The 13,573-nt window shown below is 39.1% G+C and overlaps 1 protein-coding gene across 1 annotated transcript in view; it reads left to right on the forward strand.

The window, feature by feature from the left end:
- The window catches only part of atad2b (ATPase family AAA domain containing 2B), an 88,855-nt gene that overhangs the window by 67,618 nt on the left and 7,664 nt on the right, over window positions 1-13,573 (forward strand). Inside the window, exons 26-27 of the mRNA XM_041805190.1 lie at window positions 126-256; window positions 12,794-12,922. Of these exons, the coding sequence (XP_041661124.1) occupies window positions 126-256; window positions 12,794-12,922 (260 nt within the window). The remainder of the gene's footprint in view (window positions 1-125; window positions 257-12,793; window positions 12,923-13,573) is intronic.

Consider the following 13,573-nt stretch of genomic DNA (forward strand, 5'->3'; position numbering starts at 1 on the left):
GGGGCCTCAAATTTATAACTCCTAAATTCATATTGTGGTAGGTTGTGTGTTATTGCTGTGGTACTGCACCATGTCTTTACAACTATTAATTCTCACTCCTCTTTTGTCAATAATCCATTTATTAGGGGGATCCAAAGCCAGGAAACACACTAGGAGCCTGTCAGAGCAGCTGCAGGGATCTGCAGAGAGGTTAGAGGAAGCGCCACAACCAGTCCCTCCTCATCCTCCAGTAGTGGTCGACCACCAGCGGCTTTTGGTAAACTTAATCATAATCCACTTATTTAAAATTCTCAGTCTGAAGGTTGCTGTGGTTTTGGGGTTCGAGTTAACAAGAGCACAGGCTTAGATAATGAAATGAATGAAAGAGCTGTTTCAGTGTGAGTCTCACTCTCTGTTGGAGTTTTCTGGAATATTTTAATACACTGAAGCTGCCACTAATGCCTCTTTACACATATACTTTCCCAAACTGTACAGTCTGTCCTCAGAGTTATAAAAAGGTAATGAAAACATTCGGAGAGCCCACACAGACTGGTGACTTTCACATGAGACAAGATAACACAAGTATAGAAATAGAGGCTATAGCTTATGTTTCAGTCCTTTTTAATGAGGAGAAACTTTCGTTTCTGTTTGAAACTTACTGCCTCAGATGACTCTAGGTTTGAGCAATGCAGGATTATATCCACGTCATTTAATTGGCTGTCAAAGGCTTTAAAATTTAATATTGAAATCCTTCTCAAATACCAGCTAGTGTCTTACAGGTGAAATAGACGACACTTGATACTTCCAACACAAAGGAGTCCTCTTCTTTTAAGGTGTTAAAATCAGTTTCATACATACTGCTTTTCAGTAGCTGACCAGTGCTTCTTTAAAGATATCATGTTAAGATAAAAATGTTGTGTTCACACTTTGAAAGGCATCATATTTCATGGACAGATTAGATGTTCTCTGTCTGGAGTTCGGGCAAAGGATGAGAATAAGTAGGGAGGAATGGCATTTTACAATTTGATGAAAATCTAATACCAAGTATCCTTAACAGGTAAATCTTTCCAATATGTTCAAGCATAAAAATATAAGGGATGAGAATTAAATTCACCATGAAACCTTGATCCTAAAGAGAGACAACAGTACAGCAGGCAATTTAACAATCTGAAAACTGGTACTTTAATATATGACACTTTGGTGCCTTTTATGTAATTCCTTCCTTTTCTTTGATACATTCTGCATTTCTACTCAATAATGCACCTTCTTAGGTGCATAGAGGCTCAAAGAAACCAGGATGCTGGGGACCTTACTATTGTTTCTCGAAGAGGTTGACAAAGATTAAACCATTCAATTCTCTCTACATGCTTAAACATAATCAAACCTCTAAACTACCCACAAAGATTTAGCATTTCAATCCCAGTCTGTGACTTTTCACTATCTTCCTCCATTTGACTCGGTCCTCATTCCAGTGAAGGATGTAACAGCTGGGATGATTTGGCAACGTGCACTGACCATGAATCTGGAATGAAACAGGTGCTGTGATCTGCATCAGAGCAATGATTTAGTAACGGGAAGATAAACAGCTTTTAAGAGAGAAAGATGGTCCAACAGCATTGATCCTCAGTCTAATTGATTCTCTGATCTTGGATCACTTTGTGCATTTAGATACTCAAGCAGCAGGAATTGATGTTTAAGATACAGCAGGATCATTTTAGGGTTGTATTCCCCTTTTATAAAAGAAACAGCTGTAGTTCATTTCTGTCCTCTACAGTGGTCGCTTTTGCTTCTTTTGACAGCTGAATTGCATATTTTTATGCAGACATTTTTATCCAAAAGCTGCAGAATGAAGTCCCCCCTGCATATCCATCAGCTGGAGTGAAAAAATGGAACTGACCCTCATATTTAGCTCAGCCTCTGCCCCTTTGAAAGTCAACCATTCATGTTATCTTTTGTGAGCCAAAAGAGGAAGCTACACATTTTCTTCCTGGCGTGGACTGTCACATGCGCTGTACACTGCTCATCTAAAAGCCTCTGTATTTGGCATTATTCCATGGCTTTGTCCTTCATCCTTTCTATAGCTTCTGTATCTGAATAATGAGACGTCTACCATTAGTTTAACAGGCACAAAGAAGACAGCACAGCCATTGGAAGTTTTCATGAAATGAGACTTTAGGTATGGAAGAAGGGGGAACTCAACCATGGGTGACCAGATTTAAGCTTCATGTGAGGAGGGTGGAGCTGATGCTGTCACACTGGCCTTCTCAGACAGATAACTGACTGCTGAGACTTATCTTGTCTTTGTCTTCACCCTCTTGTCATGTTTAACTCTCTCCTTCCATTTTTAACCAGTATGTTTGCCATCTGAACATGGAGGGAGATGAGTACAGGAAACAAGGCTATGACTCAAACATGGGCTTACTTTTGCCTCACTACATCCTCCAACTCATCCCCGCACGTGTTCAAGAACAGAGCGCATGTGAAGCGTCTCTGATGTACTTTGCTTGGTCACGCTGGGGTCCCACCTAATACCCCAAATGTAAACTGGAGCCCGGCTCAGTGGGCTCAGTGACGGCTCTTCTCACTGATTGGGTGGGCCGTAGCTTGGCTTTAGGGTGCTCTGTGAAGAGTAATTGATGTAAGGAAGAGTTTTCTGACTTCTTCTCTCCATGCTCCAAAGTGACATCCTGCCATCGAGTAATTATCTTGTGGCTTTTAACCGCGTCCCTGTGCATGATGGAGATGGTCGGGTACACATCGTGCCTTCCTGATCTTGACTCATCTTTAAAGTGATTGACAGGCTTTTTAGTCAGCATGATCTCAGCTGGCTGCCCCTGTGAAAGGACGCACACAGAACTAATCTGGAGGTTTATTTGTAAGCAGGGGGCAGGGGGAAGAAATCTTAAAGAAGCACATTGTGAAAAGAGGACACTGTGAATAATTGCTTTTTCATCCCTAGCTTACGGAACAAATTGAATATCCTGTGAACAGGATGAGAGTCACCGTTTAAGCAGATATTTGTTGGCAGGGCCTGGGCTGGCATGCTGCCTGATGTTTGTGTCCGAGTGCTGTGTCTTCTTCCTTCCTTCATTTGTTTTCATTGATTGTTGAGGGCTCATTATTTTTGACTTTAAACTTGATGGAAGAGGCTCTGAAACCTCTCTGGAATCAAATGCCATGCATTTGTTATTAGTTTGTTCATGACTTTATGCTCACAGCTTGCAGGACGGAGATCATATCACTTCTGTATTCACATCTCAGCTTTCAGAGCCATTATGCAGCTATGAAATACATAGTCAAATTAAGATCTGTTATTGCCAGTTTACTGAAATGATGCCTGACAGTGTCTGGATTTAAATGAATATCTCAGCATGAATAAAAAGGTCCAGAGGCCTGTTTCTATTACTACTCTTAAAGTCTCTTAAAGTCAGCTGTTTGCTTTCATCAGCAATCAGACACTTATCCACAGATGGGCTGGAAGAAGCACTGCTGATGATTGCCTATGTGAATTTAGAAACAAGAAATCCAATCTGGCCCCACAATTTTCCCTCCATCTCAGTGAAAACACACAATTTATTGCCTGCTCTGCTGTTTTCTGTAGCAGCTGCCCACAAGCAGCTAGTGTTTGTAGCTGCTGGCACAGTATGGAGTCTTTTGGATGGATGCTTTGCTGTTACAGCATGTCAGGATTTCCTGTTTTAGACAGGCCTGTAGACAGCAATGGCCTTATTTCATTCTTTTCCTCACCATCCCTCATTTTTACTACTAATAACAGTGGGAGGCCCTCTGTCAAAGTGGCCATGATGCATGTGTGTTGAAAAGAGAACAGCTTAATAGCAGTGCTGAACCAGAGTTTGAATAGCAATATAAATAGAAGGAATTTGAAGTGCTGCTTTTATGCCAGTTCAATCCCAATGATTGCGCCGACATTACAGCCATGTGCATGTGAGTGCACTCATAAAGCTGAGCCTGCATGTGAGAGCCAATAGTGATTACAGCCTTGGCTAGGCTTTGACAGAGTCTACATGTACATACATACATTTATATTCTACAGTAGATGACACCCCTGCCAAGCCTTTTGGTGATATATGGTGTCCTTTTGCAGTGTTCACACCTCATTCATCCTACTCAACACAATATTACTGAACTGTTGTACTCATAATGAATGCTAATGGGACTTATAATGCCTGGCTTTTCTGTTGTCATTCAAAGTATAACGGTACCTAGTTGTAATGTTCAACCACTGAAAGCAAAAACACAACAAAGCATTTGAGTTGATGGAAACCAGACATAACAGCTGGAGGGGATTTAAAAAGTCAGACTGCTGTTGAATTAAGTCTAGAATAAAACGAGAACTTTGAGCTAAATATACCAAATATTGCTGTCCATCCGTTTCATGTCTGACATCTTCTTTCACTTATCTACTAAACCACAGACTGTGCATGTTTATGAAGCTTTAGCCCCATAACCTTACTGCTCAAATGACTTGATAACACAATTATCATTTAATGCTTATAGCAGCTGGTCTAATTTTAGTGTTTTCAGCTCTATCAAACCATAGCGTGGGATGTCACTGTTGCACTCCCAATGCAGAGATCCCTGTTTTAGTTTTTAGAGGTCCAGGATTACCCTGGTAACCCTGGCTTCTGCAAACATAATGCCATACCGCACATCGGACAGTCTGAAATACTCTGTGCTTAGTCAGCATATTTTATTGTTTATCTCCTTTCCCTCTCCAAAACTCACACAGACTCAAAAAGTGTTTGCATGATACTTGTAAAGAACACTGCATTGATTAACCTTCATTTCCATTGACATTTCCAGTAGGTTTAATATTAGCAGATGAGTAGTCCTTTCCTTAACCGTAACCAAGCTGTAACTTTTTTGTGTTTTCCTCTGGTCTTTGTTTTTGGACTTTTGTGTGTAAATGCATCTCTGCATCAGGAGAATTTGCTGGCTTGGGGTGGAGGTGGATTTCAGCTTTATTCATGTAGAGTGTGTGCTAAAAAATTTTCCCAAGTTTACTACCCAGAGATACTTGATGTCTTCTTTCTGAAATCCATAAAACATCAAGATTCTTTCCTGCAGCTTACTTACCAGAGATTTTGTTTTTCTCATCCTTTTTTCTTTTATTGATTAGGTTCTTATTCCCAAAAACTTTTCTCCCCTGAAAACTACCAGTGAAAAACAAAGAGTGGAGTTTCTTGATCATTTTGACAAATTGATTATTGCTCTTGGCTTGATCTAGCAGCCAACTTCTTTTGGACAGTATGGTTCTAATGAATTTCAATGTTTTATATCATGATTTAACTTGGAAAGACAATTTATGCCCAGTGCTGAAAGCTTGGACACCGTGCTGTGTTTTGTGCAGACAGTTATTTGTGTGGCATAATGCACTTGTTTTCACTGTTATTATAATTTACCATGCCTTTAAGATGATGCGTGAAAATGATGAGGGAAGAGAAAGAATATGATGCAGTGATATTGGCAGGCACTTGTCCTATGGTTTTATGCATCCACTGGCCGTGGCATTAAGGCAAATATGCTAGACGGGTTAACCTATGCAGATCTCCGAGTGTACGCTTTACCTTAAAGGCTCACTCATGTGAGACAGCAGTCAGTTTGTGTCTGCAGACTTGAGAGGATTTCATAAACTTAACTTAGAGAGCACCGACAGGCTGTACGATTCAAGCCTCGATTTTGTGCTCCCACCTCTCTCTCTCTCTTGCTTTCCTATGCGTGCGCATGTTGTACATTTAATTCTGATTTATTTAAAATTCAGTGTCTTCACGTCTTTGTCAGAGCTTTTTTTCAAAAGGCTTTGGCATTCTGAAGTGTTTATGAAGACATTTTGATAATAAGTTTGGAAACATGTTATTGCTACAGTGACTGAGACAAAGAGGGCTAGTAGGTCAGAGTTCATCACCTTGCAATCATGATTCAAAAGGTCACAGAAGATGCTTTGTCCCTTAAAATGTGTTCTCCAGGTCCAGATATGTTGTTAAAAAGCCTTTTTTTTGACAGTGTATCAACTCACAAACAAAAATGTAGTTACAAAAATTAAAAGTGAACAGCAATTAAAAAACAGACCATATTCCTGAGGAGAAAGAATACTGCTTTCAGTCATCTTTAGACCATTGTGTGAATGATGGAGCTTTCTTCTTGCTAGAATGTGAAGTATTTCACTCATGCATGGAGGATGTTAACATGATTAAGTCCCCCTTTACTTTAGTGGAAAATTGGGAAATAAGAATAAACTGCAATCAAGAAAAAAAGTGTTGGCACCCAAAATTTCCTGGGAGAGGATCCCGAAACCCCTATTATTATGGCATAATCAAATGTTTTTATTTCACTTCTTTTCCTTTTAACTTGAGCAAATATAAATTGCTATGAGAGCTTTATTGTACTTTAAGTTTATTTTCTGTAGAGAACCTGTTAAAACCAATTTCTAATAAACGAGTAGTAGAAAGACGTGATATTCAGGCAATAAAAAAGCAAATTTAAAAAAACTCAGAGAAATGGCATGAGGAAGGAATTGGAAAAGCCTGTCTAAAGCCCAGGTGAGAAGTGCACCTTAAAGCTTGTGTATTTGTTTCTACAAAGCAGTCCAGTTTGGGTCAGGACAGCCTTGTCACGGTTTAGCTGATTAGACTCTGATCTTACCCCTGTTTCCTCAGCTGATGTCTGTCCAGTCTCTCTCAATGTGATGGAAAATCAGCCTCTTTGTAGAGATCCAGATCATTTTTCTCAGCTCAGTTTAGCTGTTTGTTTGGCTCACAAACAGCTCTTTATTTGGTACCAGTTTGGTGTTTTAAATATGGATTAATTAACAACAAAGGATGGAGGGAAAAAAAAAACTGGTACCCATAGGAAGCTAGCTACAGTGGCTAACATTACGTTTATGAACGGTACATCATTACTCAGTCCCTTACCCCAAAAGGCTTATGCGGTTAATAGTACATCACCATTTCAATTAAAAGCATGTTTCTGACTAAAACAGGATTTTTTGAGTATGTTAACGGAGCTCAGCTAGCTCCTTAGCTCAGTTCATGACTCCTCTACATATGTGTCTGATGAGCATTTTTTGACATTTCAATGAAGCTGTTTGTGTCGAGAGAAACACCTCTTTCGCTCCAGTCCTCATAATGTAGCTCTCACATGCATAGTTTTTTATGTCAGTGCTGGTACTTCTGCTTCCACTGTGTCTGCAAGTAGTCAACAGCTGGATACATGCTGACATTTTGAGGCTGTTTTTATTGATATCTGGGAGATCTAAGGATGATAGCCAAACTGATAGTTAATATATTTTTGATACAGTCTTGTAAAGAGGAGCACACAAATGCTTTTTTTCCCAACTTTTTTTTTTTTTTCTTTTTTTTTTTTTTACAAGCATGTTATCCTCTCAGTAGGGCATCTGAGGCTGAAAGGTAAACCTCTAGCTCTTGCATCAAGCCTACAATCAAGTGGAAACTTGATGAAGTCTTTATGAGAAATGCATAAATCAATGTTGATTTTTCTGTTTCTCCACTCTTACCTGTCCAAGAAACTTGCCCAGAATCTCAAAACCCTTTTATTAATGAAACACAACTCCTGTATTGATTTTTGTTCTACGGTAAACATGGTTACAGGTTTATTTGTGAGCCTTTATATCTTAGTTTTTACTTGCCTTTACTCTGTTGTGGATTTTTTAACAATAGACATGTTTGAGTCACTGGTTAAACTGGTGATATATAGTGATACACAGTTACTGGATTGAACAGAAGTCACCATTAAACATGCATCTTTATCACTGGATTATTTTGTCATTCTACTTAATATTACAGGGAAGCAATTACTATAATATTTAGGTAAGTATTTATTTATAATCATGCAGCTGAATATAAAACTTGTCCTAAAGACCTCAGTGGTTAATATTAATGCATAACATTAGAAAACATTTTTCTCGTTTGTACTGAAAATGACACCTCATGACCATCAGATAGCTCTGAAAGTAAAATCATTCCATATTTAATATGAATCAGTAACCCAGCATGGTTTTTTCATGCACAGCTGAAAGGAAAACCATTTGATTTAATGTGCTGAGACCATGCTAGTACGACTTGTCATCATGTCCCTGGCCGTTATTATGCCATCTATATTTCATTACCTACGTGACCGAGTGCCAAGTGAGATGCATTATGAGCCTCTGCAGCTACATTTCCCCCCCAGCAAATCACCATCCACCAGTGTCACATCCACCCTCTGTCCTCACTTAAGGCGGTCATGGCTAAAGAAAACCAGAATCATTTATTATTCATGCCTGCGCTAGAGTTGGATACAAGAATAAAAAATGGTTAGTTAAATCAGGAGGACAGTGGTGGATTGTTCTTTTTGAAGCTGATATTGAAGCATTAATTATGTCCCTGGTGATTGTGCCTGTTTGGCTTGAAGTGCTTCATTTTTCCTCACAGCCTGGTAACTCTTTCTCTCACTCGGTTCAGTTATGGTGCTTTTCCACTAAGCAGTCTGCTTTGGATCAGTACAGTTTGGTTTAGTAAACTCTGATTTTGCTTACACTTTCAGAGCCAACAGTGTGCTTACTTTGTAGGTGAGGGTGTAAGCCAGCAGTATTTTTCCAACCTGTAGGGTCCAAAAGATGTGCCTGGTACACTAACAGTAAAAGTATGATGGCACAGATCAGTTATTTTGGTGCTTTTTCTAAATTTTGACCAGATTGAATTTACCCGCTCCCTCAGTGGAAATATTTTCCTTTTAAACACAGAGGCAACACAGATGCAGCAGAAATACACCCCTCAGTAATCAAAGAAGAGTGGCTCTTAAATGTGCCACAATAACCTCCAACCCTCATGGGTGATTTAAAGGCTTTTTGTTCAAGGATTCCTTTCAAACTAATGTCACAAAATGATGGAAAATTTACTTCAGTACAGCATACTTTTGTTAAGCATATTTCATTTATGCTCAACAAAACACTTATTATATTACTGTCAGCGTTTATTGATAAAATGACAGCATTATTCAGTTTTTAAGAACACTTTTGTACTTTAGGATAAGGTCAGCATGACATTTTATGTTTAAACAGAATGATAAAATCTTAGTCAAATCATCAGATTTGAGCACAAACTCAGTAATATTTAGCCGTTGTGCTCCAGTGGATTCCCTTCAGCTAATGTGCAAAATAACTCTTGGAGATGAAATCCTGTGTGCCTGGCACAATTTTACTCTTATCCGGCCACACACCAGATAATTTTTAAATCTAAAACAATTTTAAAAACATGGGAGACCACAGACATAGGACAGTTTTAAACGATTTCTCCTTATGATGATCTGAGCGCACACACTAGACAACTCAGCAATCGAGACCTCACACCTGCTGACCTGCCCCACATGACAGTACATGGATTACTATCGATATCCTTGGCTGGCTGTTTCCCCAGCAAAAAAAAAAAAAACATACAACAAGGAAAAGAATCAGCATGCAATCCTGGCTGGAATGAAGGTGAAAATATGTCCTACCTGGTCTGCCCCCTCTCATTGGTTGTTGTGGGTATTCTGTCGCAAACATTACAACCTAGAATCATGAATATCAAATGTGTTGACTGGGAGGCTACGACGCAGTTTGGAGCAGTAAAATAATCATGATAACACACACACTTGAGGATTATTCAGACAATCATTTGCAGTAAGCTTCCACTCAAGATAGGCCCCCACAATCACTGGGGGAGACAACTGTGGCCCCCAATCAAGCTTCAATTCATGTGGTGTTGTGCCAGCCTTAAGGTCCTTGCACACCAAGGGCATTTTTTTTCTTTACAAATAATTAGCACAGAATGTTTTATATTCAAGCATAAAGCGATCAGTGCAAGCTGTCACAGCAGCAATGTATATGCGGCTGATATTTTTTTGAACTGTGATCTTTTTCAAAGTTTGTCTCCTGACTATCACGTCTGGCCAATTAAAACACTAGTTGTTGCCGAGTTTTAAGGCAGGGGAGCAAAAATGTCCTCTGTAGCACCACATCATATTTGTCCTATTTTTTTCATATAAATATTTGTCTGTAGCCAGGGCTAAGTTGCTTTTGCCTTTAATAGATATAAGGACAATCACTGCTCCGGATCAGTCTGCCTGCTGAAATTACTCCTGACCAGTCTATAATGCAAACAGGTGAGCCAGTCAGTTCGCTGTGAGGAGAGTGAACCTTATGTGCCCTTAATATTATCAGCAATACTATTTGACATATAGAATATGAAAAGTCGGCGGCTCCACACTGCCTACTTTCTTCCAACACAGTGGAAGAAACAGTGAAACAAAAGGGCAAAGAGGCAGAAACCTCATTTCATCTTCCCTTTATCAGAGGACTGATTTTCTGCATAATTTATTTGGAAAATCACATCACTCCTGATGTGCATTGAAAGGCGCCTCTGAATTATTTTGTTCCTTTTATTCGCCTCCCCTTAATGTGCGTAGGTCTTTACCCATAACACCATTAACTTGCCTTCGTTCCAAGCTTTCCTAGCTCCGTCTATTGTGTTAAGAAGCACGGGGAAGGATTGAGATGTGAGTAAAGAAAGGACGTGTGTAAAGATAGGAAGGGGAAGATGGAAAAGGGAGTTTAGAGGGGGGGTTTGAGGTTAAATGGTCCATGTCAGGTGGAGCCTTTAATGCATGAGATTACTGACCTTTTGTGTGCCGTGGGCTCATTCAATCTCTGAGTCCTGTGTAAGACACACTCACACCATTTACCGCACACTGTCGCAGACCTGCTGATCAAACTGACAGAGGCTGAGGAGTACACAAGAGCAATCAGCCGGCTTAGTGTAACAGGAGAATCAATGAGCTAAGGGAAGTAGAAAGAAAAGACAGGAACAAGAAAAGAAGAAAAAAGACAGAAAGGAGAAAAACTGATGAACAATGGTGTTGAGCAGGGTTTAAAACATTGAAATATGAGAAAGAAAAGGGTAAAAGTGTACCCTAAAGTCCTGAATTGTAGTAAAAACAAGAGATGGGAAATATAAAATACAAAAAAAAGCAGCAGTTGGATGAAAGGAAGGCTGCAGCAGTGTCTCACTGTGATTTTCACGTCATTACACATATGTGAGATTGGTTGTAATGTCGCTAATTAAAGCTTTTATGCTTTTGTTGTTAAAATTGGCATCTTGCCGGGATGTGCTCCATTTGGCCCTCTTTTAAGACTTCACGGTTGATTTGAAAGGCATAAAAACCTGAGAAGTCCCTCGGTGCTGGAACAGAGTTTCTGCACAGAAAGTACGGTGGGAATCTATTGAAATATTTTCCAAACAAAGCAGCAGAAAAACTTGACAGAAGCTGAATATTGAATATGAGAGAAGTTCTCAGAGGTCTTTGCGTCTGAATGTGCACTGTATTAGTCAAGGTACCGATGGGTGTTAGATTGGCAGGGTGGAGAGTTTAAAGCTAAAAGGCATATTGAAAAAAAAAAACAAGTTAAAGAACTGTGAAAGTTTGAAAGGGTTTATTTTCTAAAACTTAATACATTCTGGACAACAAGCTGCTGGAAGCAAAGCTGAGAAAAAATGATTTTTTTTTTTCAGCCTGAACAAAGGAAACATTTTCTTCTTTACTCCTCTTATTGACTCAGTTTGATATTCAAGTAATGAAAGTGCAAAACCTTGAAAAATTTATGTAGGTAAGTAAAAGGAAAAATAATTTATGCTGTTTTTTAGACATAAGACCTGAAAGTGCTTCACAACAATATGCAACAATATGTGATTAAGGGCATAAAAGAAAAGGTTGCCATCAAAACAACTGAAATACTAAAGAGCAGAAAGAGATGTCTTAAAAGTAAAAAAAGGAGTAAAAGAAAGAAAGACGTTCAGGAAAAACATGTTTATTGCTTTGGAAGATAAATAACCTCCAAGTTTTTGATCTGACATTTATCTCTCTCTGCTGCTCCATCCAGTGTGGAGCAGAATTATTCATACAGGAACATTATATGTTTCTGTAATGAATCCAAAAACACAAAAGGGTTTATAGGAATTAGGTCAGTGTAAAATTCTGCTCATAACTTGAGTCCTTTTTGGGGATTAAGTTTCTACTGTTGGCATGAAGATGTCGTCCTCTGCTTTAATCAGGACGTTTCTGTCATTGAAACAGAAATCATATTCAGCCTTAATAACAATGCTAACCTCTTTGCCTCTGTCATTTTGCTCTGGCTCACTGTAATTATCTCTCAGAGGTTTGCTGATGAGACTTTGACAAACATCTGTGTCTTATTAATCTTGACATTGCCTTGGTTTTATGTGGCTAACACACAGTCACAGCCGCACACTCACTACACAGCCGAGTTATTCATTTCAGTAGAGGTTTATCTGTTTGCCTTGTGTCAGTGATGGTAACTTTAGTTATTGTGCCTTTGCTTTCTCAGGCCCCTGCATTCTGATGAGCCCGTGTTTAGACAGGCACACTAACACGTACTTTAGCTAAAATGTGGAGAACAGGTCAATTAAAGGTCCTTTGACTGTCCAGAGTGTTTTAATTAAAGTAAGAATGAAATGTGAACTTGGTTCCTGTTATGATCAGCCTTAATTGGCTGTCACTGTGATATTAATTACTTTTGAACACAGCTGACCTCCAAACACTTCATCTCCATGAAGCAACATTAGCTATTAGCCTGCGTGACCAGTTATCCAGCACACTCTGATAGTGTTTGGTTCATTATAGTTCTCCCAAACACATTTATATGCATATATGAAGAATCATACTGTAAACTTTTGAGGCTATTACCAGGTAGATTTGTTTTAAAAACTTTATTTGTAACATCGTTTAATCTTTCCTTCAGGCTCTTGTGGACATGGTGGTGAAGAAGAGTGAGGGCTACAGCGTGGAGCAGCTGGAGAGACTGTACTCCCTCCTCAGCCAGTGTATCTACCAGCACCGCAGAGAGTACGACAAAACCCAGCTACTGGAGGTCAGACACAGTTTTTAAATTACTCTATCTTCAGAGGATTTATCAGTAGAAAAAAAACATTAATGTTGTATTAAAAAGACATAGTGACATAAAATGACACAGCATAACATGGTTGACGATCTGCTGTGAGACGAAAGCTGAAAGTTGGTGGGTTTATTGACCGGAAAATTAATCAGAACGAACTTCAGGTCTCAGGTAACAGCCACCCCAGGCTGAATGTTTACCTTTAATGTGTGTGACAGAAAGTTTAATATCTTTAGGTGTTGAACTTTTTCCTTTTTTTTTTTTTAAGATTCTTTGGGCTATTTTGCCTTCAATTGATTAGTAGAGCTTTTCTTTGTTGCCACATTTTTGACTTCCTATCAGCACTGAACCAATATGTAACCGTTGCTATTGTAATGAGTTAGAAAATAAAGATGCAGTAGGGTTTTAAAATGGATGTAGCGGGTCTTGAAAAAGGTCTTTAAAAGTATGACATTTAATGTCAGATTTTCTGTATATATCCTTTTCTTTACATGCAGGGTTATGGCCTCATTAGGTAGAAAAGATGGCACCAACCTTGGTTGTCCTGCTCTGTGTTGCTATGTATAATGGGTCGTTGGGAGCACAGCCATTTGAAATACACTATGAACTGAGCTCAGTTATCAATAG

This window comes from Cheilinus undulatus, linkage group 14 (genome assembly GCF_018320785.1).
Source record: "Cheilinus undulatus linkage group 14, ASM1832078v1, whole genome shotgun sequence".
Classification (NCBI taxonomy): Eukaryota; Metazoa; Chordata; class Actinopteri; order Labriformes; family Labridae; genus Cheilinus; species Cheilinus undulatus.